Here is a 25962-nt window from a genome sequence, read left to right as displayed (position 1 = left end):
TTGACAAATATAAACCTAAAAATGAGACAATTAAGTATGCAGCTTTTAGTTAAAATCTGTTAGTCTTGTTTAATTTGCTTGCCAATTCCTATTTCAAGAAATTATAGAACTAAAAAGGACCACCACATCTGTTAATGAAGAACCATTCACATTTTCCCCCTGTACAATGGCCTTCCATTTCTTTGGATATGAGTAATACGTGTATGTTGCTCAGACTACATTTGTACATACAGAGACTAAATTTATCTGGTTCTGTTTTTAAAGGCAAGACTGGAATTTTAAGATCATAAATTTCCAGTCTCCAAATGATTCTAAATACATAGTTGTTGCTGTTCTAAAGGTGCCATGGACTTTTTACTTTATCTGTTTCCATATTAGGAAGTACATTGATAATAAAGAATGTCTTTACACACAGTACTTTTTATACTGACATTTGTTAATCTGTAAATTTGTGTTTTAAAGGCTTGCAGAAGGGGAACAGATCTTATCTGGTGGAGTGTTTAATAAGCAGAAAAGCCATGATGATATTGTTACTGAGTTTGGTGATTCAGCTTGCTTTACTCTTTCATTGTTGGGACATGTATATTGGTAAGTAAGAACGAATCAAATTACCTGAAGATGGTTTCTAGTACTAGGTCTTTGTGGTTTAAAAAAACTTATATTATCCATGTTTATCAAACAGCACTTGGCTGAAGAGTACACCTGTCTTTTAGTTCTTTGACCTTGTTAAAACTATAAAGTAGTAAGGCTGCCTGGGTAGCTCAGTGGTTGGGCACCTGCCTTCGGCCCAGGGCGTGATCCTGGAGTCCCAGGATCGAGTCCCACATCGGGCTCCCTGCATGGAGCCTGCTTCTCCTTCTGCCTATGTTTCTGCCTCTCTCTCTCTCTCTCTCTCTCTCTCTCTCTCTCTCTCTCTCTCTCTCTCTCTGCGTGTCTCATGAATAAATAAGTAAAATCTTAAAAAAAACAACCTATAAAGTAGTAGAGATGTTGATCCCATTTTTGACTATCCACTTTGCCTTAATGATAGTAGCTACAGCAGCACTACCTAATAATTGAATGTACATAGGGTTTACCTTGGGTGAGGAGAATATTTTCATGTGATCCACTGAGGAAAAAGAAGAAATGAGTAAAGTTTTCTCTTTAATATTAAATATTACATCTCCTTAGAACAAAGACTGAACGCAAGTTTTAGTAATAAATAAAATAGCAATTCCCATCTGGTTTGCCATCCTGATTTTGAGGCATGTCATAAGAAATTTCCTATAATGGTAGTTGAAGTAATAGCAATTTGCAAAGAATTTTAAATGTATTTAAAGTTTCTTTACATTTATTTAAATTTAGTCTTTTGAAAGCAAGTGAGAATGAATTCAAAGTCATCACTATAATATTGTTCACAATGATTTCTATTCTGAAATACTCTTTGAGTTGGGGAGTAGAGGGTAGAGATATAGTTAGGTAACAGGAAATGTTCAGACTACCCATGGGAGTGTATTGCATGTATAAATGTCACCTGTTACATATTATAGGAGAAATGGTTGAGAATTGCTTGTCTATTTAAGATAAAAGTGAGGCTAGTTTGAATAATAGTTTTTTAAAAAACCTTGAATATGCCTTTTTGAACAGAATAAATTCTTTGGCTGAATTTTGGCCCTCATTTTCAGATGACACCACTCTTTTGAGAACAGGAGTAAGTAAAGATATAATATCAATGTCTTCATTTATCTTAATAAAAGGACTTGGAGGGAGATCCCTGGGTGGCGCAACGGTTTAGCGCCTGCCTTTGGCCCAGGGCGTGATCCTGGAGACCTGGGATCGAATCCCACATCGGGCTCCCGGTGCATGGAGCCTGCTTCTCCCTCTGCCTATGTCTCTGCCTCTCTCTCTCTCTCTCTCTCTCTCTCTCTCTCTCTCACTCTCTGTGTGACTATCATAAATAAATAAAAATTTAAGAAATAAAAAATAAAAAAGCTGTGCTCGGTCCTTGGCTCATGGCTTTAAAAAAATAAAAAATAAAAGGACTTGGAGTAATGAATTTTAGTTCCTGCGACTATGATTATTCTTGTCATTTATTCAAGAAATTTTGAGGTCCATCCTCCATTTATGGCTAGACACAGTACTTGGCACTGGGAATATAAAGATAATTAACTCACAGTCCCTGCCCTCAGAGATTTATAATAGGGGAGAAGCAATAAACAAAAGTTTGTAAGTTTTTTATCATCACAATAAAAATGCTGTGATTAAAATTTGAGCAGTATTTTGTCCGAAGGAGGGAATAATCAGTTCTACCTGATTAAGAAGGGAGGGGTAAAATGTTAAGTAGGGAAGACTTGGTAAAAACAGATTTGTCTCTTGAATTCCCAATAATAAGAAATTTAGAAATTAGGAAATTAATTAGAATATGGGTGAGATATTTGAGTGAACATTTTACCAAAGAGGATATATGGATGGTAAGTAAGCACATGAGAAGATACACCAAATCATTAGCTCTCAAGGAAAGACAAATAAAAAACACTGTTAGAAACCACTGCACTCCTGTTTGAATGACTAAAATAACTGGACAATACCAAGTGCTGATGATGCGGAGCAACAAAATTTATCATAGAACATAGATATGATAGGATTATGATAGAGACAGATAAGTGGTTGTCAGATCAGAGAGTAGAATTGAGGCAAGTGTGGCTGTGCAGAGGCAGCTGTGGAGTTTCTCTGGGCTGTTGGAACAGTTCTGTATCCTGATTGTGGTGGTGATTACACAATAAAATTTCACACAACGTTTCATAAACAAATGAGTGCATGTAAGAACTGCTGAAATCCAAATAAAGTCTGTGGTTTAGTTTACAGTTATTATGCTATTGTCAATTTCCAAGTTTTGATAACTCTGCTGTGGTTATGTTAGATTTTTGTCATTGAGGGAGCTGGATATAAGGTACCTGGGAATTCTATTTTTGCAACTTGTATAGGAGTCTAAAATTATTTCAAATAAAGTTTAATAAAGCCAAAATGTTTAAAAATATATGTATTACTAATTATTTTTAAACAAGATTATTAACAAGTTTTGAAGATACAGTTGAATCAGGCCCTAACCATGAGGGTTTTTTTTCCCTCCTCTCTTTGAAAGAATAAGGAAGGGTCCCTTTTATTCATCATAAATATTAAATATATCCAGTGGGGGAAAACTCTGCTCCAAAAACATGGCTTTTCATTTCAGCTGTCATGTGCCTGTCTTATGACCAAAATTGCACCCAGTAATCTAGATACATACCTGTTGTGGTTTTGTAGCCATAGCTTATTAGAATATCTTTTTGTCTCTTTACTGGTCTTTTTGTCTATAGTAGCTCATGAGACTTTTTTTTTTTCCTCATAAGACTTCTATGTTTAGGATACGACCAGTAGTAAGTCTTGTTCTTAGATGGTACCAGTACCATCTAAATAATTTTTTCACCCCAATTCTTTGGGAAACTTTTTTCATTAAGAGCTACTCTTGATCTCAGAATTGTAAGTTTGAGCCCCACACTGAGAGTAGAGATTACTTAAAAATAAAACCTAAAAAAAAAGCGACAGCCTGTACTTCATTAAAAAATCTGATCATTGGGATCCCTGGGTGGCGCAGCGGTTTGGCGCCTGCCTTTGGCCCAGGGCACGATCCTGGAGACCCGGGATCGAATCCTACGTCGGGCTCCCGGTGCATGGAGCCTGCTTCTCCCTCTGCCTACGTCTCTGCCTCTGTCTCTCTCTCTGTGACTATCATAAATAAATAAAATTTAAAAAAAATTAAAAAGAATCTGATCATTTAGATATGCTATGTTTAAAGCATTTAAGTTACTTCCAAAATTACCACTGGGATATTACATTAAAAATTAAGAATAAGGCTGAAATATTTGGGTATTATCCACCTCTCCTTCAGTAATTCTAGCATCTGACAGGAAACTAAAAGCTATTTTAATTCTGCCTGAAGAAGGCAGTAACAGTTTATTAGGCTAGTATTTCATTCAATTCATGTTCTGCTTGCTTTCACCAGACTTTTCATTTGAACTGCCCTAAATAGAGATTGAAGAATGGTAAGAAGGGGAACCTGGTAATTTAGGGAAGCATCAAGAAGAGTACTCTCAGAATTTAAATATGTTTGTACAAATACATATATATAAGAGTTACCTTAATTTTTGTATCAAAAATTTTTTCATAGTGTTTTGGGTTGTGTAGCTTGTCTAATCTATTTGTTTGTCTTTACAGCAAGACAGATCGGCTTGCCAAAGGATCAGAATGTTACCAAAAGAGCCTTAGTTTAAATCCTTTCCTCTGGTCCCCCTTTGAATCATTATGTGAAATAGGTAGGTTTATAGAGGTGGCCAGGGGAGGGTTCCCCTACTTACTCTTTTTTCCTCCTCCTTAATTTTTGGAGAGTGATAAAATTATTCATAAGAAAAATATTTTTCAGAGCTAAAGGCTGTGAAAATTGAGAACAAGAAATAAGATAATAGAATCATGTTTAAGAAATGATGTGACCTTGTGTCCTCAAGAATGAGTTGTATTGTGAGTCTAACACTAGCCAAAATAGCTTTTTAGGTAAGGAAAGAAAATAATAGATTGCCCAGAGCAGAAACTGTTAGGTAAATAAGACCTGGAGAGTATGGGGAAGAGTATCCTAGTATATGTGCTCTAGGATGCAAAAAGGATCATTTTAAAACATTGTGTTATATGTACATGGAAGTGCTTAAAACTATAATGTCTGTTGGGTTTCAATTCTTGACCATCACTCCTTACCTTGAGTCAGGTGAGATCTGGTTGCTTTCTGCTTTAAAACAAACACAGAAATCTGCATTTTCTTATGAATTGTTATATTAAAAATTAGTGTTATTATAGTTCAGTTTAATTTCTAAATTTATAGCTTTATCTGAGGGGTAAATTTTTATAATAAATTGATAGATGGGCTTTTAGGAGGTAAATTTGATAGCTGAGAAAGGAGAACTTTAAAACTCTAATAAGGCCTTATTTTCACTGATTTATGCATATCTGAAAAAAAATATTAATCCTCATATCCTCAGAGGCATATTTTTTTTTCTGCTTCACAGGTGAAAAGCCAGATCCTGACCAAACATTTAAATTAACATCTTTACAGAACTTTAGCAACTGTCTGCCCAGCTCATGTACAACACTAGTATCTAATCATAGTTTATCTCACAGACAGCCTGAGACCGTTCTTACAGAAACACCTCAAGACACAATTGTAAGTGTATCATATACTAGTATTCAAATATTATGAAAAACAGAAAAGAATAAACTAAATAATGTATCATAAATGACATGGTAGAAAATTTCTGTTTCAGGAATTAAACAGACTGAATTTAGAATCGTCCAATTCAAAGTACTCCTTGAATACAGATTCCTCAGTGTCTTACATTGATTCAGCTGTAATTTCACCAGATACTGTCCCTCTTGGAACAGGAACTTCCATATTATCTAAACAGGTTCAAAATAAACCAAAAACTGGTCGAAGCTTATTAGGAGGACCAGCTGCTCTTAGCCCATTAACCCCGAGGTAAGACAAACAAAAAATACTTTAAAGTGTGCTATAATATTAAATGATCTGTAATAATTCATATGATTAGAAATTAATTAATATGAACAGCAACTTTTAAATCATCATGAAAATAGAAGCATTTAGTAAGTCAATAATGGACCTATTCTGTTTTCAGAAAATGAAGTAAAAGAAATACACTACCTGTGATAAAAAATTTAATACTAAATATTGGAGAAAAATGTAAAACTCCTCAATATGTCTTCTTCAGCTAGTCTGTGTGTTAAAAGATACTATCTTTTTTGGCTGTGGATCAGTGAATAGCAGTGAACCTTTGAAATGTTGGAATGCTTATGATATAATCAGTGACAGCAGTGGTTACTGTTAAAGTGCTGTTTTCCAAACCACAGAAGAATTGACACCTATCAATAGGAAATATTTTGTCAAAATTATTAGAAGTATATGCATGTATAAATACAGGAACCCAGCCCAGAGGATACATACCCAAAAATGTCAAAATAAAAAATTCTGTGCTAGAACAAATGCTATGAATTGGATCCCGGGGCCAGAGAGTTAACTAAAATAGCATGACCATGAGATTACAACAACTCACTGAATCTACAAATAGATTCAGTAGTCTCTAGAGACTGTCTGTAACAGTGTATAAATCCCAAGAATTTGAAATAATTTGATCATTTGGATCTTTGCTTTTACAAAGCCATTCTTTATTTCCAGTAAATCTCCTGAGATCAGTTGTTGCTCAATTTAGTTCCTTGTTTGATTTTTTTTTTCTTTTTAATTTAGTTATGGTGGGTGGAATAGTCTACATTCACAGCTTATTTTAAATCTGCCCCTCAGATCCTCACTGCCCCCAAGACTGATTTGCCATTCTCTTCCTTTTAGACCTTCTAATTTAAGTATACTGCTGCTTTATATATGCCTTGATGACTTTTTGACACCTTGATTTCAACCTCTTCTCAGTTTTGGGATTTTGCCATTAGAAACCCCAAGTCCTGGAGATGGATCCTATTTACAAAACTACACTAATACATCTTCTGTAATTGACGTGCCATCTACTGGAGCCCCTTCAAAAAAGGTATTTTCCATGTGAAATACAATTTTGATGTTGATGAAAGAAATTCATTTAAAATTCCAACCTGTTAAAAGCAATTTCAGAGAGAGTCTGACTTTATATAAGGATTGTCACCTTAGAGTCGTTGATCTAAATGTAAAAGAAGGTCATCATTGTCACAAGCTGCCAGTTGTAGTAGGAGACACAAAGCTGGTTGCTCTTTGGCCATGTAAGATTATAACTCACAAGTATACTTTATTTCAGCATGTAGTGAAATAAACATTCAGATTTTTACTTTTGATTCCCCCCCCTTTTAAACAGAATTAAAATGGTTTCTATCACTTTGAATATGAATAACAGAAATTATACCTGCCATTGTTAAGAAAAACAAGTTTTTTTTTTTTTTTTTTTTTTTTTAAGAAAAACAAGTTTTGAGACTTTTTAAGTACTGTTCTTTTATATAGGTCCATGGCATTAGAGGTCAAAGTGCCATTTGTTTGAAATAGGTCTGTGGTACAGGGTTTCTGTGAGAATTAAATTAGGTTATGTATTGTAAAATGCCTTTTGCCATCCTTAATAGATGTTTAAGAAATGGAAGCGAAATAAGTCATACTAGTATATGACTGACATAAAGCCTTTACCCTCCTAGATATATGTTCTTGGATTTTTGACTCCAAAAATTCCTTAGCATCTGTGAACTTTTGTTTCTGTAATAGCTCCTTAATAGAAATAATAGTAATAATAGAAACTCCAAGACTAGTAAAAAAGGGCTGCAAAGTACTTAATGTGTGAATTATCTTAAATCTCATTTTTAAGAGCAGCTATGAAAAGTATAATTGTTGAAATTGGTTTATTACAATTATAAGAAGACATAGTAGGATAGTAATTAGCATGGTAGGTGAAGTAGGCCAAAACATGCAAGCCATAGCAATCAAGGACAAGTTAGTCAGTGATTGGTAGGTGATTTCAAGGCACTTGCTGTCTCATCCTCTTCTGTCCCTGTTCTCTTCTTACCCTAGTACAAGACATTCACAGGAAAGTTGTACTTGTAGTCTGCATGTAGTATCAATTAAAAATATCAAACTGAATATTGTGTACAGTACATAGATCTTTGTTAAGTAAGAAAGGGCCAGAATTGTCCCTTAGGTGAATATACAGTCCCAATTTGGGAGATGAAGAGGAGGAAGGATTATAAAGTTTAATTTTGAGGTAGTGATAAATTAGATGAAAATAATTAGTGGATAGTTAGTCGTTGAGGAAAGAATATGATAGAAATAGGTGATAGAAATAAGAATTAAAGCTGTTGAAATAGCCAGCCTCTCTTAGGAAAAGAAAATAGTGGAGGAACACAAGAGGAAAGAATATGATAGAAATAGGTGATAGAAATAAGAATTAAAGCTGTTGAAATAGCCAGCCTCTCTTAGGAAAAGAAAATAGTGGAGGAACACAAAGCATACTTAATTTAAAACAGTGGAAGGAAAAAGGGCCTGCAAATGAAATGATAGGACAAATAATCAAGATACCATGCTATTTTGGAAGTTATACACAGTTTCAAAAAGGAGGGCATGATCAGTGACGTTGAATACAGGAAAGACTAAAATAAGGCTTTCATATCTGGTGAGAAACTTATTAGTTATTATAAGTTATATAAAGTTTGAGAATTATGTACAGTGGCTATCAAAGTAAATAGATTTTGGAGAATAATTTTGAAGAAAATTATCTGGTAGTAAAAAAAATTAAAAATATCCATTTGTGTAACAGTCACAGATTATTTTATAAAGAAGCCAAGAGGAGGTGCCTGGGTGGCTCAGTTGGTTAAGCATCTGCCTTTGGCTCAGGTTATGATCTCAGGGTCCTGGGATCCTGCCCTACATCGGGCTCCCTGCTCAGCAAGAGGCCTGCTTTTCCCTCTCCCTCTGCCTGCTGCTCTCCTTGCTTGTGCTCTTTCTCTCTGTGTCAAGTAAATAAAATCTTTTTAAAAAATAAACAAGCCAAGTGATGAAAATGAATAGAAGTAAGGTGATAAATTAGAAAAGACAGAGGGGGGAAAAAAAGACAGAGAGGGGCAGCCCAGGTGGCTTAGTGGTTTAGTGCTGCCTTCAGCCCAGGGCCTGATCCAGGAGACCCGGGATTGAGTCCCATGTCGGGCTCCCTGCTCTCTCTCTGTATCTCTCATGAATAAATAAATAAAATCTTAAAAAAAAAAAAAAGGAAAAGAAAAGACAGAGGGGCAGGCAAGTCTTTTTTCTCCTCTAAGTGAACAGAGACCAATTAATGAAAAATTGAATACACTAGAAAGAAGTGTTCATTCTAAGAGCAATATGCTTAGGATGTGAGAAATGATCAGGTAATTTTTAAAATTTTATTCCTCTGAACTACTATAGAATATCCTTGCTAAGTGTCAAAGAAGGGATATAAAATCTTAGTGTATTATTTTTTTCATATTAGATCATAAATCTGAGATCATAAATTTTTTTTTTTTTTTTTAGATTTTATTTGTTTATCCACAAGAGACACACAGAGATAGAAAGAGGCAGAGACACAGGCAGAGGGAGAAGCAGGCTCCACGCTGGGAGCCCGACATGGGACTCGATCCCAAGACCCCAGGATCACGCTCTGGGCCGAAGGCAGGCGCTAAACCACTGAGCCACCCAGGCTGCCCTGAGATCATAAATCTTTTTTTTTTTTTAATTTTTATTTATTTATGATAGTCACACAGAGAGAGAGAGAGAGAGAGGCAGAGACACAGGCAGAGGGAGAAGCAGGCTCCATGCACCGGGAGCCCGACGTGGGATTTGATCCTGGGTCTCCAGGATCGCGCCCTGGGCCAAAGGCAGGCGCTAAACCGCTGCGCCACCCAGGGATCCCGAGATCATAAATCTTAAGAGTAGCAGCTGTCTTAAAATTCTTGTAACAACAACAACAACAAATTCTTGTAACACTTAGCTCCCCTGGAAAATGTGTAATAACTGGCTTTTTAGGAATTTTTCAGGAAGTTTGAGTTTTTCCTTAAAAATTAAAGTGAAAAATGAAAGGATAGTATAAAGATAAAAATACTGAGGTTAAAATGAGGAAATAGCTTGATGTTAACCCTAATATATTAATTGACATTAATAATGACAATAATTGAGTGCCTGGGTGGCTCAGTGGTTGAGCATCTGCCTTTGGCTCAGGGCGTGATCTCAGGGTCCTAGGATTGAGTCCCACATCAGGCTTCCAACAGGGAGCCAGCTTCTCCCTCTGCCTATGTCTCTGCCTCTCTCTGTGTCTCTCATGAATAAATAACATCTTTAAAAAAAATAATAATGACAATTTGTGTTTTCAGATGACAGTATATATTATGAAATCTTGAATTAGGAAAATGTAGATAGCAGCATCATGGTGTCTTTTACCATTTTCAGTGCAATTTATAATTCACAAACCTTAGACTTTTTGTGTTTTACAGTCTGTTGCCAGAATCGGCCAAACTGGAACAAAATCTGTCTTCTCACAGAGTGGAAATAGTCGAGAGGTAACTCCAATTCTTGTTGCACAAACACAAAGTTCTGGCCCACAAACAAGGTATTTATTATGGTTTCATTATTTTATGTTGTTGGCTTTTCTTGCTATAAAACATTACTCACTTTGGGCAGGTTTTGACTCTTGCAAGAATTCTAGAATGACTATTATAAATTTTGAATATGTCAAATTAGAAATTTCTAGGGGCACCTACCTGGCTGGTTCAGTTGATAGAGTGTGTGTGTGACTCTTGACCTTGGGGTTGTAAATTCGAGTCCCACGTTGGGTGCAGAGATTACTTAAAAATAAAATCTTAAAAGAAAAGAAATTTCAAGCTTACTGAAAAGAATAGTGTAATTTTTAGTTGAGTATTTTAATACAAGTCAAGACAAAGGTAACCAAAATGTCTTTTTATTTTACTCTAATTGACTCATGAATTTATTTAAACTAGATATTCTGAACACTCCACCAAAATAATTTTCTTCTCATTACATGACTTTCATTAGTCAAGTACAGTTAGGTTTCATTCTCCCCTTCCCCTATTATGCACTTCTGTACGCAGATCATAAAATTAATCTTGTGATAAATCTTTAAATAATCCAGTGACACACAGAAATGGTGTTAAATAGGGTTTCCTTTTCCTGTTCAAGCTCTCAAAAACAAATCATAGCTAACATACGAAAAGAATGATACAACTCTGTCTCCTAAAATAGTGAACGTGTACCATAACCCTTAAAATAGACACACACATACATATACTTTGACTATCTAAAAGGTCTCAATATTTCTGAAATGCCAGGGTGGTAAGTCTCAAAAGAGTGCCAGCTCACAGACAGGTGACCAGGATTGTCTAGGGCTCAGTTATGAGAAGGAGCCTGAGGCCTCCTACAGAAAAACATCATATAGGCTGAGTAAATACTAATCTTAATATATATATAAACATAAAATACAGAATTATATGTTTCACTTAAAGCTAAAGAAATGTATTAACTTTAGTAATAATTTTGTGGGTTTTTATTATTATTACTGATTCCATTTTATCTCCTTTATTGCCTGTCTTAGTTTTCTACAGCTGCCATAACAAAGTGCTGCAAACTGGATGGCTTAAAACAACATAAGTTTATTGACTTAAAATTGTAGAAACTATAATCCAGGGGTGCCTGGGTGGCTCAGTCTGTCTTCAATTTAGGTCATGATCCCAGGGTCCTGAGTTCAAGCTCCACATGGGCTCCCTGCTCAGTGGGGAACTGCTTCTCCCTCTGCTACTTCCCCTGCTTGTACTCTCTAGCTCGCTTTCTCAAATAAATAAATAAAATCTTAAAAAAAAAAAAGGTATAATCCAAAATCAAGGTGTTGACAGAGCCATACTCCCTCTGAAGCCTCCAAGGGAAGATCCTTCCTTGTCTCTTCTAGTTTCTGGTAGCCCCAGGCATTCCTTAGTTTGTGGGAGCATATCTCAGTATCTGCCTCTGTCTTCACATGGCCATCTTCCCTTTCCCTGTGTGTCTCTATATCCAAATTTCCCTCTTCTTATAAGGACACCAGTCATACTGAATCAGAGCTCACCCTAAATGACCTCATCTTAACCTCATTACATCTACAAAGACCCTGCATCCAAAGAAGTCACATTCAGAGGTACTGGGGGTTAGGGCTTCAATATATTTTTTGGGAAAACACAGTTCAACCATAATATCACCTTATTAACAATTACTCTTTATTTTGTCTTTTTTTTTTTTTTAAGATTTTTATTTATTTATTCATGACAGACAGAGAGAGAGAGAGAGGCAGAGACACAGGCAGAGGGAGAAGCAGTCTCCATGCAGGGAGCCCGACGTGGGACTTGATCCTGGGTCTCCAAGATCACGCCCTGGGCTGAAGGCGGCACTAAACCACTGAGCCACCGGGGCTGCCCTATTTTGTCTTTTTAGAGGCTTTTTTAGTGTTTATAGTATACATTTTAACTTACCAAATCTGCCTTCAAGTAATGTACCATATCATTATGTAGTATAAAACCTTATAACAGTATACTTTCATGCTCTTTTCCCCATCTTTATGCTATTGTTGCCATATATTTTACTTCTATATGTGTGTAAACCCCATAGTGCATTGTTACAGCTTTTCCCTTAAATAGTTATCTTATAGAGAGTTTTGGGTGTTTTTTAATAGGAAAAAGAAATGTGCCCACATATTTAGTATTTCCGGTGCTCTTTCTTTCTATAGGTTCATATTTCAATTTGGTGTCCTCTTTCCTTCATCTTGAAAGACTTAAAATTTCTTGTAGTCGAAGTCTGCTGGTGATGAATTTTTTCAGCTTTTTTGTATGTCTAAGAGATTTTTATTTCACCTTTGTTTTTGTTTTTGAAATATTTTCACTGGATATAGAATTCTTGTGTATAGTTTTTTTTTTTTTAAAGATGTTCTGCTGTCTTGGGCACCCCGGTGGCTCAGCGGTTTAGCACCGCCTTCATCCCAGGACCTGATCCTGAAGGCGGGGATCGAGTCCCGTGTCAGGCTCCTTGCATGGAGCCTGCTTCTCCCTCTGCCTGTGTCTCTGCCCCTCTCTCTCTCTCTCTGTGTCTCTCATGAATAAATAAATAAAATCTTAAAAAAAAAAAAAAGATGTTTTGCTGTCTTTAGCTTGTATTGTTTCTGACAAGTCTGTCATTCTCATTTTTGTTCCTCAGTATGTAACCCATCTCTTTTCCAACAGTTTTACAATTGTCTTTTTACCTTGGATTTTGAGTCCTTTGATCATGATGTGCTCTTATTTAGTCTTCCTTTTCCTTAGACTACAGATTGGTTGAGCTTCTTGGATCTGTGAGTTCATATTTTTATCAAATTTAGCTCATTTTTTCTAATTCCTTCAAGTATTTTTGCTAGTCATGTCCTCTTTCCTTTGGGACACCACATATGTGTATATTAGACCGTGAGATTGTCTCCCATAGATCAGCCGTGTTCATTTTTGTTTTCAGTCTTTTTCCTTTGTTTCATTTTGGATAGTGTTTATGGTTATATGTTCACATTAATTAATCTTTTCTTTTGCAGTATCTAATCTGCTATTAACCCTACCCAGGATATAGATATATAGATATTTTTACCCTCAGATGTTTTATTTTTTCATCTCTAGACGTTTGATTTGGTTCTCTCCTTTAACATGCCCGTTCTTTCTTCTATCTTTTTGAGCATATGGAGTATATCTATAATAACTCCTAATGGGGGCACCTGGGTGGCTCAGTTGTTGAGCATCTGCCTTTGGCACAGGGCGTGATCCTGGGGTCCTGGGATCGAGTCCCATATTGGGCTCCCCACAGCGAACCAGCTTCTCCCTCTGCCTGTGTCTCTGCCTCTCTCTCCATGTCTCTCATGAATAAATAAATTAAATATATATATATAAATATAATAACTCTTAATGATTTTGTCTACTGTCTTACTGTGTTATTTCTGGGTCTTTTTTTTTATGGGTTTTTTTTTTCCTGTTCATTATAGGTTATATTTGCCAGTTTCTCTATAGGCCTAGTATTTTTCTCTTTTGATGCCAGTTATTGGAAATTTTACATTGTTGAGTAAACAATAGACTGGACTATTTTCTAAGTATTTCTGTTTCATCTTGGGAGGCAGTTAAGTCACTTGTAACAATATATTCCTTCCAGTTCTTGATTTTTAAGTTTTGTTAGGTAGGAGAAGCATAGCCTTAAGTCGACTAATTTTGTCCCACTATTGAGGCAGTATCTTTTGAGAACTCTACTCAGTGAACTGTTGAGTATGACGTTTCTTCATTTTGGCTATTGAAAATATGAGCTATTCCCAGCCCAAGGTGAGCTTGGCCAGCTCCTTTCCAGTAATTCTTCTCTAGATTCAGATAGTTTTCTTCACTGTAATACAGTAATAAGTACTGGTACTAATTACCCAGACTTAGCATAGACTCTGCAGGCTAAGATCATAGTCCCAGCAAGACTTATCAAAATTGTTGACTTGTCAGCTGCACATTTAGGAGTTCTCTGGGCCGCCTTCACTTCTGACCAACTAGCTACAAATTTGAGGGTTCTTGCTACCCCCTCAGGTTTAATATGCTAGAAAAATTCACAGAATCTAGGAAAGTTCTATACATATAGTTTTATTATAAAGGATACCAATTAGGACCAGACAAATGAGACTGTTGGGATGAGGTCTGGGAGGTCCTGAACACAGAGTTTCTGTGTCCTTTCCCTGGGTGAGATGTGTCACCTCACTAGCACATCAGTGTGTTCACCAACCAGGAAGCTCAAGTGAGTTTTGGTAGTCAAAAGTTTTTATTGGAGTTACATTACATAGGCATGACAGATGTCACTGGCCATGTGATTTAACTCAAACTCCAGCCACCCTCCCCTTCTGGAGAAGGTCAGGCTGTTAACACCTACCTCAGAGCTTCAACCCTCTAATCAGTGGTTGATCTTTCCAACATGGCCAGCCCAGTATCCTGATACTATCTGAGGTCCCACTATAGGTCGTTTCATTAGCATAATCTCAATCATGGTCTCTGGGGCCCACCATGAAAAACAAAGACACTTCTATCACTTGAGAAATTCTAAGCTTTTTTTTTTTTTTTTTTTAATTCTAAGCTTTTAGAAGCTACTTCTCAAGAATTTAGGACAGAGACCAGATGAAAACTTTATTATAAAGCACTCAAACAGTTGCACTACTCAGTTTCAACTGAAGATTCTAGGAAAACTTCTTGTAAATCTTTGAAGCTTTCCATCTTTGTAACTCTCCCCTTTCTAGTACTCTGACCTGCATCTTCTAGCTGCCTTCACTTCCTGGAAGTCTCATCATTTTCCTCTCCACGCAGGAAGTCCACAAGTTCTATTTGTGTTTCAACTCTTGTCCTACCCAACGGAATGTAAAAAGTGAGACCTGAACACACTGTGGCTTCAGAATTCTCCTCAGCATATATGTTTGCTGTCCAATGTCTAAAAAGCATTGTTTCATATATTTTGTTCGGTGTGATATTTGTTTAAGATGAGATAGTAAATCTGGTCCATTTTACTCCATTATGATTGGCAATGGAATTCTGTTCTTGTTTTTGGAAAGTTGTTTTTTTAGCAATGATTAGAATAGTGTAGTTCTCTTAGCTAAATCTTCCCAAAAAGTTTGTATGTCATCATTTTCTCTACATATATTAACCTCTAGAAATCATTTTTATATTCTTTCCAAGACATCTTCTTATAACTAGTATCATATTTTATTACAAAGCCATGAAATGATACTATTTATAAAACTTTTAATTTTTTTTTAAGATTTTATTTATTTGAGAAACAGCAAGCATGAGCAGGGGCAGAAAGGGAGAGGCAGAGGTAGAAGCAGAAGCAGACTCCCTGCTGATCAGGGAGCCCAATGTGGGGCTCAATCCCAGGACCCCAAGATCACAACCTGAGCCAAAGGCAGACACTAAACTGACCAAGCCATCCAAGTGCCCCTATGAAAACTTTCTTAAAAAGTGTTTAATATAACTGGCACATAATCACATAGGTAATAAGTGATAGAACTTGATTTCAAACCTCTACAGTCTGATTCTAGAGCACATTCCTTTCATTCTCAAACTCCTAGTTAAACAGATGCAAGTTATAAAGAGATGAATATATTTCATGTGCTTTGACCAATGTTTCAAACTCACTCAGAATCCGGCTTTATTTTCCTAATGGCTATCAGACTTGGGACATTTTTTCTTTTGTCAAATTGCCCTTTGAAACTAATAGAACCATAACAAAAATGATAATATAGGAAGAGTTTCTCTTCTTCATCCTCCTAGTCCCAGAATAATCTTATTTTTGCTTCTACCCCCACAAGAGTCATATTATACTTATGCAACTTTTCTTGGCTTTTAAGAAATCTCAGAATTTTTCTCAGGTCTGTCCTCTCTATAAACTACTCCATGGATCAAATTATTACCTTTCCTTTCTCAGGCAAACTCTTTTCTATAATTAGGTAATATTATTGACAACATACTTCACATTTATAATATAAATGACATAGTTGTTCAAATAAAGGATACTGTGCTTTTAAAAATGAATCGGCTTCTGGACAAAACTGTGGAAACAATGAAAAGATCAGTATACCTATAGAATGAGCAAAACCAAGGGTGACCTCTATCATAAACTGTGGACTTTACAATATGTAAATGTAGGTTCCTCACCTATAACAAATATCCTACTCTGATGGGGCATGTTGATAATGAGGGAGGCTGTGCATGTGTGGGGGGGCAGGGGTATAAGGCAGATCTCTGTACCTTCCCCTCAATTTTGCTATGAACTCTAATCTGCTCTAAAAAGAAATCTTAATTTTAAAAAAAAATGTATCAGAGCACCTGGGTGGCACAGTTCGTTAAGCATCTGACTTGGTTTTGGTTCAGGTCATGATCTCAGGGTCATAAGATCAAGTCCCACGTCAGGCTCTGCACTGAGAGCAGAGCCTCTTAATTAAGACCCTCCCTCCCGGGATCCCTGGGTGGCGCAGCAGTTTGGCGCCTGCCTTTGGCCCAGGGCGCGATCCTGGAGACCCGGGATCGAATCCCACGTCGGGCTCCCGGTGCATGGAGCCTGCTTCTCCCTCTGCCTGTGTCTCTGCCTCTCTCTCTCTCTCTCTCTGTGTGACTATCATAAATAAATAAAAATTAAAAAAAAAGACCCTCCCTCCCTCTGCCTTTCCCCCTGCTCTCTCTGTCTCTCAAAATAAATCTTTTAAAAAATAAAACAAAAATTTTAAATGTATCATAAAATTAATTCATTACCCTAAATGACCTCACTTGCTGTAATCTCTACATTGAGATTCTGTCTTTTGAGAGAGTTAAGGACAGCCTGGGTTTTCTGTACTCACTGGTCAATGTCTCTTATTCTCAGAAGTCTCTTTGACTCAAATTCAGGTTAACTAGTGGAATTTCCCATAAACTGTAAACCATTTAGTCGATAGACTTACCCACTCTCAGATAACTTGATGTTTTAAGTTTGCTTACTTTCTAAGAATTAAATGAAATCCTTATATCTTAGGGTTTGCCCTTTAAAGGAAAAAAAAAGAAAGAAAGAAAATGTACCCAGGCAGTTATTAGATTCCTTTTTTCTAAACAGAATAAACCTTGATGTGGTTATTTGAATTTATAGGGAAATAATTTCCCAAGTATCTGTTGTTTTAATGGTATTTATTTTTTGCCAAATATCCCACACTTAGACTGTCTGTATCCAACTATCTTTCTCTAACTCGCTATGGTTGCAAATGAGAGCTAGAGAGTATTAGTTTATAGAATAAACTATAAACTAATTTTATAGTTTTTCCAGAATTTCCAGAATTTTTATGTGGATTGTTTTAAGTTCAAATTAGCAATTTCATATAGAGTGAATATCCATGTTATAATTTTTATCATTTTATGGTAACATAACTTTTAAATCCTGAGTTTTCATAGAGGGATGACAAATGGACCAGCCAAACTCAAGAACTTTAGAGTACAAACATGATGAATGCATTTTTTAAAATGTATCTGAATTGAAACAAGTAATGGTCATAAACTGTTTCTTTTTTTAAGTCCACTTTTATCTTTTTTTTTTTTTTTTTAGTACAACACCTCAGGTATTGAGCCCCACTATCACATCTCCCCCAAACGCACTGCCTCGAAGAAGTTCACGACTTTTTACTAGTGACAGCTCTACAACCAAGGTAATTTAAAGATTTCTGTTATATATACTTAATGCTTAGCCTTTTTAAATTTCTGTTCATTGATGACTTCATCTCAAACTCAGAGACTATTTTAATTTTTTTTAATTTGTAAAGCTGTCTATAACATTTGTAGATTTTCTCCGTCCTTTAATACTGTCCTTTTTAAATAAATATTATAAAACATTGTTCAAAAGACAAAATTAGGGGATCCCTGGGTGGCTCAGTGGTTTGGTGCCTGCCTTTGGCCCAGGGCGCGATCCTGGAGTCCTGGGATCGAGTCCCACATCGGGCTCCCGGCATAGAGCCTGCTTCTCCCTCCTCCTGTGTCTCTGCGCCTTTCTGTCTCTTTGTCTATCATAAATAAATAAATCTTTAAAAAAAAAAAAGACAAAATTATTGTGATGGGAAACAAATTAGTGGCTATTAGGGGTTAAGACTTGGGGGGAGGAAAATGTGACTACTAGAGCATAGCACAAAGGAATTTCTTTGTGTAGTGGTCGAACAGTCCTGTCTCCTTATTGTAATGGTTGATTATGTGAATCATACATATGATAAAATTTCATAGATCTGACACACCAAAAAATAAGTACATGTCAAAACTGATGAAATCCAAATAAGATCTGTAATTTAGTTGACAGTACTGAACTGATTCCAGGGTCATGGATTTGTTGATGTCCTGTGGTTATATCAGATAGTATCACTGGGAAAATTAGAGGGAGGATAAAATAGAAATTTTCTGTGTTTTCTTTGCATATTTCTTTGTACAGTTGGAGGGCCTCATTATGCCCTTGGTAAATTTTCTTGGTCCATTGACAAATATTATGGAAAATTTTTAACTTTGACATCAACAAATCAACAGTTTTATGACTTACCAGTTACAATGCTCTGAGACGACTACGTAGTATTGCATCCATTTATTTTCTTATTTTAAATAATAAATGAAAGTGATACACTTTGAGAAAAGAGCAACGAACACATAATGCTGATTTATATTACACACTAATTCGTGAATACAATTTATTTTGCATTTAAAATTGCATTTAAAATTAAAAGATTTTGAAAATTTTGTTTCTGTAATTTTTTTGTGAGAAAAATATAAACCAGTCAAGACTATATATTTATTTTGTGTCTGATACTTGAGAAAGGACTGGGAAGTCTAAAATACATGAATTTAACAAATGTGGAATTTTCCTCCTTTTTACAGGAGAACAGCAAAAAGTTAAAAATGAAGTTTCCACCTAAAATCCCAAACAGAAAAACTAAAAGTAAAACTAATAAAGGAGGAATAACTCAACCTAACATAAATGATAGCCTGGAAATTACCAAATTGGACTCTTCCATCATTTCAGAAGGGAAAATCTCCACAATCACACCTCAGATCCAGGCATTTAATCTACAGAAAGCAGCAGCAGGTCTGTTTTAAATGCTTAATATCTTCTTTGTATTTTATTTTATTCACTTTAAGTAAGTTTTTTTATGTTCATTAAAGTACATTCCAGTTTTTTCTAGATAGATATTGGAATTTTTAATAAATTATTTTGTAGTTAGCCTTTCTAAAAAAAATCAAACTGTTTTATTGTGTTTTTCTCCTTTGTTTACTATATTGTTTTCTCCTAGAAGGTTTGATGAGCCTTCTTCGTGAAATGGGGAAAGGTTATTTAGCTTTGTGTTCTTACAACTGCAAAGAAGCTATAAATATCTTGAGCCACCTACCTTCTCACCACTACAATACTGGTTGGGTACTGTGCCAAATTGGAAGGGCCTATTTTGAACTTTCAGAGTACATGCAAGTAAGTATAGAAAACTATTATACGTGCCTTTTTAGAGAGAATTTAATTAAAATGCCTGTGCTTGAGACAGATTTAAAAGGTAAATATTTAGGGGTACCTGGGTGGCTCAGTCAGGTAAGCATCCAACTCTTGATTTTAGCTTGGGTCTTGATCTCAGGGTCATGCATTCAAGTCCTGCATTGGGTTCCACACAGGGTGTGCAGCCTGCTTAAATTTAACAAAACGAGACAAAAAAATAAAAGGCCAATATTTATTATGTAATGTCTTTATATATATTTTCTGAGCATTTTAATTTATAAATAGACAATTTTTTCTTGTGTTAAGGGGTAATTCAAATTTGAGGGAATTGCTTATTTTAGAGAATCCAAGTCATCTATATGTTTTGTTATGTTTGGTTTTAAGATTTTATTTATTTATTTTAGAGCTCAAGTCAGGGGAGAGGCACAGGGAGAGGGAGAAAGAATCTGAAGCAGATTCCGTGTGAGTGCAGAGCCTTACAAGGGCTCTATCTCAAAACCCTGAAATCATGACTTGAGCCAAAAATCAAGAGTTGGACGCTTAACCAACTGAGCCATCCAGGCACCCACATTCATATATTTTTATGCAGACATTTGTACCCTGCTCAGTTGGATCCAAAGATATATTACCATGTAATAGATATTTATAATCAAAATTTTTTCTACTATATGCAGAGTTCCTACTAGGATGAATTTCTGGCATTTAATATGTTTTATAAATTTGAAAAGTGCCATAAAGAAAACTGTATATAATCAAGGACATAATGTCCTTCGCAAGGCTTTTATCCTTTTGATTATGTTTGTTGCTTAAGTTACTTGTTTATACCAGGAAAGAAGAAAAGAAAATTCTGATTTTTAATTTAAATTTTGTACCCACTTCACCTCTAAGTATTTCCCTATTTACTTTCATTTATTCAGTGCATATTATAGATTAATATTCTCTTCTAGACTCTGTAATACAGCTAGACAAATAATTGCTTGGCTTTCTAGAGCTTGCATTCTAGTAAGAGATTGTAAGCCAGGGATCCCTGGGTGGCGCAGTGGTTTGGCGCCTGCCTTTGGCCCAGGGCGCGATCCTGGAGACCCGGGATCGAGTCCCACGTCGGGCTCCCGGTGCATGGAGCCTGCTTCTCCCTCTGCCTGTGTCTCTGCCTCTCTCTCTCACTGTGTGCCTATCATGAATAAATAAAAATTTAAAAAAAAAAAAAAAAAAAAAGAGATTGTAAGCCAATAAATGTATAAGGACAGGTAGCAATAAGTCATAGGAAGAAAAAAATGAAACATGGTAAGGGAATTGCAGGACAATAATATGTGGTGCTATATATTAAAAAAGCATGCTCAGAGAAAGGAGGTGACTCCTTCCTCCATGAGCCATGCAGATCTGAGAATGAAGTGTTCTTCCAGGTAGAGAATAAATACAGAAGATATTAACTCATGTACTTTTGTATGGAAAAAAAAGAAGTATTGCTGTAGACAGATAGCCTTATTCATTGCTAGAAGTTCCATGTTTGGATAATGGTCCTTTACTGACACATAGACAAAAGCTATGTTTGGCAAGCCCTTTTCAAAATTATTTCTAATTTGTTTCAGAGGTACTTTAAAATACATAATTTTAATTGTTTCCCTCTAATTATAGAACAGTGACCCAGTTTCTAACTAAACAGAAGCCTTTGTTTCAACTTAATTTCATGAGGGTTTTTTCCCCCCTTTTTTCTTTCTTTTTTTTTTTTTAAAAGTTTTTTAATTTTTATTTTATTTATGATAGTCACAGAGAGAGAGAGAGAGAGAGGCAGAGACACAGGCAGAGGGAGAAGCAGGCTCCATGCACCGGGAGCCCGACGTGGGATTCGACCCCGGGTCTCCAGGATCGCGCCCTGGGCCAAAGGCAGGCGCCAAACCGCTGCGCCACCCAGGGATCCCTCCCCCCTTTTTTCTTTTTGTCTATGCCACAATCACTTTTCAGAGGACACTATAGATCCTGAAAAATTTGAAACCAAAGTATTTCCAAAACCTGTATTTGACTTGGTCAAGTCTGTCTTCATATAACCAATGCCTGTTTGAAAAACTTACATAGGGATGCCTGGGTGGCTCAGCGGTTTGGCGCCTGCCTTCAGCCCAGGGCATGATCCTGGAGTCCCAGGATGGAGTCCCACATCAGGCTCCCTGCATGGAGCCTGCTTCTCCATGTGTCTCCTCTACCTGTGTCTCTGCCTTCTCTCTCTCTCTCTCTCTCTCTCTCTCTCTCTCTCTCTGTCTCTTATGAATAAATAAAATCTTAAAAAAAGAAAAAGAAAAACTTATCTATATAACTTTTAAGGGACTTAGGGAAGTTACAAATCATTAAGCTAATGATAGTATATGGCCATTTCTTGGAGTTCTTAGTTTTATAAGTGCTATTTCTTTATTTTCTGTCATCTTCATTTCATTAAGATCACCCCAAATATTTTTTATTCTCAACTAAGCTTGACTTTCAGAATTTTTTTTTTTGAATGAGTAAACTAGAGAACTGCTAATTGGTTTTATATAAATCAAAGCCTCAAACTTCAAGATGAGAGAAACCATTCTGGGAGCTGTGAATGTGGGGAGGAAAAAAAGTAGCTGAAGAGGGAACCTAAAGTCAGGTTAGTGTTGTAAAGGAAAAGGGAATTACTAGATTGGGACTACAGTTCCCAGCAGGTATGACATTGGTGGGTGTGCTCAGTGCTCCACATGTCATAGCATTGGTGGTCAACAGAACCTCTTTTTCCCCCTAAAGTTTTTAACTCAACCTCTTAATGAAAGTCCATGCAAAAGTGGTTTTGTGTTATAGAAATCATTATTCTCTCACTTTTCCTGAGTTATTTTGTAGAGCCATTATTAAAACTTGGAAATATGTTTTTTGAGGATAAAATAATTGACTTGTTTATGGATTATAACTTTGTATAGATTTCTCCTGTCATTTTGGTGAAGATGCAGGTTTTCTTTTCACAGTTTACATTCTTACCATAACTTGCGTATACTTAAACTAAATATGAATATGATTATATCAGTATTTGACCTACTGTGGAATTAGTGTTATTACTAATTCACATAAACACTGTAAAACAAGGCAGCATTTAGGTCCTAGGAGAACAGTGCCCAGTGCTCTCCTGTATACATAAATTTTATCAATTTATTTTCCCATTAACTAGTTTTTTTTTTTTTTTTTTTAATTTTAGGCTGAAAGAATATTCTCAGAGGTTAGAAGGATTGAGAATTATAGAGTTGAAGGCATGGAGATCTACTCTACAACACTTTGGCATCTTCAAAAAGATGTTGCTCTTTCAGTTCTTTCAAAAGACTTAACAGACATGGATAAAAATTCACCAGAGGTATGATAACTGAAACACTTTGCTTATGTAGTTGTCTTCTGACCACCCTTGCCAAGTGAGGATGAAGCAAATAATTCAAACACTGTTTAGCGTCATACACACTTACTTTTGCACCCTTCTCTACAGGCAGAGAGAAACTCAGAGAAGACAAAGTCCTAGAATATGTGGTGCAGATTCACAAACATATGTTTTATTTAAGATTAATCAAGATTTGGCTGTATTAAAATTGCTGTTGGGGTGTCTGGGTGGCGCAGTCAGTTCAGCATCCAACGTAGTTTCAGCTTAAGTCTGATCTCAGGGTCATGAGATCAAGCCCAGTGTTGGGCACCATGCTCAGTACTGAGTCTACTTGGGTTTTTCTCTCCCTCTTCCTCTCCCCCCCCTGCACTTGCTCTCTCCCACTGAAATAAATAAAAAATCTTTTTCTAAATTGCCATTGTCAGCAGGAATCGTGTTCATTAAGCAGAAAATACGTAGATTGGAAAAAGTGCTAATTTTAAATTAAAATAAAATAGTGGTTTTTATTGTCATTTTAAGACATAGGCACAATTCAGGGTTCCTACGTGGCTCAGTGGGTTAAGCGTCTGCCTTTGACTCAGGTTATGATCTCCAGGTCCTGGGATCAAGCCCTTGAGTCAGGCTCCCTGTTCAGCAGAGAGTCTCCTTCTGCTTCTCCCCTCACCTCAACCCTGCCTGCTCATGCTCCCTGTCTCTCAAATAAATAAAGATTTATTAAAAAAAAAAAAAAGACATAGGCACAATTCATTTACATACTCCAGTCCTATAAGAATTGTATTTAATTGCATCTCAAGAATAGTTAGTGATACTTTTTTCACATATTTGAGCTTAGAATTAAAAATAGTAAATTCTCGTTAGTCTTGGTAGTTATTATATTCAGTAGTTTCTGTGAACATTGAATCAGCAAAGACTGGATCATTGCTACTAGGGGAAATACACACACACACACACACACAGACACCTCAGATTATAATCTTAAATCCTAAAAACAACCCATCCCAATAGATTTTATTATCCTTATTTTATAAAAGAGAAAATGAGATTTAGAAGTGTTGAGGTGATTTGTCTGAAGCCACCCTACAACAGGTGCCAGATATAGGATTTAGTCTCTTTCTGATTGGCCCCAGAGCCAGAGCTTCTTGCACTGCACTGCACAGCTTTCTCCACTTTCTATCCTCTGGTCATCTCTGTGACAGATGAAACAAGGAGACACAGAGTCACCTTTTTTGACCTCAATTGAACTGTACCTGTTGGACAGCTTGTATGTTAGGTTACCACTAAAGCAGTCTCAAGTGTAGATTTTGGTTTTACAAATATTATAAATTTTTACAAGTAGACAAATTCACCAATATGAAATTGTGAACAATGAGGATTGACTATATCTATTAAAACTTCAGGAGGCACCCGGGTGCCACAACCAGTTAAGCATGTGACTCTTGGCTTCAGCTCAGGCTCAAGTCCTGATCCTCAGGGTCCTGAGATCTGAGTCCTCCGTTGGGCTCTGGGCTCAATGCCAAGTCGGCTTGAGAGTATTTCCCTCTGTTCCTCCCCCATGCTCTCATGCACATGCTCTTTCTCTCAAATAAAAAAGTTAAAAAAAAATAACTCTAGTTATTGTTTTTCTAAGTGAGAGCTGAGTCTTGATTTTAGTCATAAATTTGGTTTTGGTAGAAAAATTGAAACAAAATTTTAACTATACATTTGGTTTTCCCATTTTTTTTTAAGGCCTGGTGTGCTGCAGGGAACTGTTTCAGTTTGCAACGGGAACATGATATTGCGATTAAATTCTTCCAGAGAGCTATCCAGGTTGATCCAAATTATGCTTATGCCTATACTCTATTAGGGCATGAGTTTGTATTAACTGAAGAATTAGACAAAGCATTAGCTTGTTTTCGAAATGCTATCAGAGTCAATCCGAGACATTATAATGCATGGTAAGTGCTAATGAAGTGTAAAGACAATGTCTTAATGATGAGACTGATACTCAGTAATTTTTCTTGTTAGGTATCTCTTTATTGTCATGAATTTGGTTGCTAATACTTAAGAATACTATACACTGGCTGATAAGTTATAACCAAAATGTTTTTTATGTACAATATATACCTTTAACACAACTCTAAGTTAACTAAGGATGGAATACCAGAAAGTTTCAACCTTTTCTCCTACCAAACTTTTGAAAATAATCGATTTTGGTATTTGATTTGTTTCTTTTTCTTAGAACACTGAAACAGTGATACAGATTAGAACATGGTTAGGAAAGTGGAGAGGACTAGAGGACCTATTGGATAAGAGAAAATAAACATTGAGAACTACACTAATTGTTGCTCTTTGCAGTGGTCTAGTTTATTAAATACCAGTCTAGTTCATTAGGTTTCTTTAGAACTCAGTGTTCCAGTTTATTAAGTAATGTCTGTTGAGGAAGTTACCTGGCTCATATAGTTAACAAATGAAGAAGGCATTAAAAAGTTTATTTCTGCCCAACACTGTATCTACTAACATTTTATTGTAGTTTTATTGATTGAATTAATAGTTTAAATATCAAGAAGTATGATTCTGATATCATAACTCTGCTACAGTTTTTATGTCAGACATTTTTTTAATCTTGAGGTAATCATTATAGCAGCTGAATTTTCATTCTGTCACCAAATCTGAATCACTAGATTACTAAAGCATATTTTTTATGTGTATATGTTTTTTAAAGGATTATATCTCATTTCTGAGTAGTTACATTACCTGAAAGATGGCCTGACAAGTGCTAGCTTCTGTAGACCTATTAAATAGTCAAGCTTGCTTATACTGCCTTCTCTTCACATAAAGTACTCTAATATTTTAAAGACTCAGTTCTTAATAGGACCTGTGTTGTTTTTTAAATATTTGGGTCTCTCCTATACTGTAATAGTTGCATTCTTTTAAAACCTTACCATATCAAAAATTGATATAAAAATAATTGTTTCAATTAGAAAAAAAGAAATAGAATGGTGAGCTTTTTCAGGAAGGATTTAAATGTTGCAGTATTTAG

At 35.9% G+C, this 25962-nt stretch overlaps 1 protein-coding gene across 12 annotated transcripts in view; it reads left to right on the top strand.

Moving 5' to 3' along the window:
• CDC27 (cell division cycle 27) overlaps positions 1 to 25962 on the top strand; it is a 69742-nt gene that overhangs the window by 28877 nt on the left and 14903 nt on the right. For 5 of the 12 annotated variants that reach the window (XM_055329136.1, XM_055329077.1, XM_055329113.1 and 2 more), the window contains 11 exons: positions 463 to 588; positions 4234 to 4331; positions 5073 to 5227; positions 5328 to 5539; positions 6500 to 6614; positions 10018 to 10151; positions 17669 to 17768; positions 18973 to 19180; positions 19386 to 19558; positions 22773 to 22925; positions 24669 to 24877. In XM_055329136.1, coding sequence (XP_055185111.1) covers positions 463 to 588; positions 4234 to 4331; positions 5073 to 5227; positions 5328 to 5539; positions 6500 to 6614; positions 10018 to 10151; positions 17669 to 17768; positions 18973 to 19180; positions 19386 to 19558; positions 22773 to 22925; positions 24669 to 24877 — 1683 coding nt within the window. The remainder of the gene's footprint in view (positions 1 to 462; positions 589 to 4233; positions 4332 to 5072; positions 5228 to 5327; positions 5540 to 6499; positions 6615 to 10017; positions 10152 to 17668; positions 17769 to 18972; positions 19181 to 19385; positions 19559 to 22772; positions 22926 to 24668; positions 24878 to 25962) is intronic. The other 7 variants (XM_055329163.1, XM_055329154.1, XM_055329128.1 and 4 more) reach the window with 3 other exon arrangements.

The sequence above is a fragment of the Nyctereutes procyonoides genome, unplaced genomic scaffold, assembly GCF_905146905.1.
Source record: "Nyctereutes procyonoides isolate TBG_1078 unplaced genomic scaffold, NYPRO_anot_genome, whole genome shotgun sequence".
In the NCBI taxonomy this organism is placed as follows: Eukaryota; Metazoa; Chordata; class Mammalia; order Carnivora; family Canidae; genus Nyctereutes; species Nyctereutes procyonoides.
This window is presented reverse-complemented; position numbering and strand designations above follow the sequence as displayed.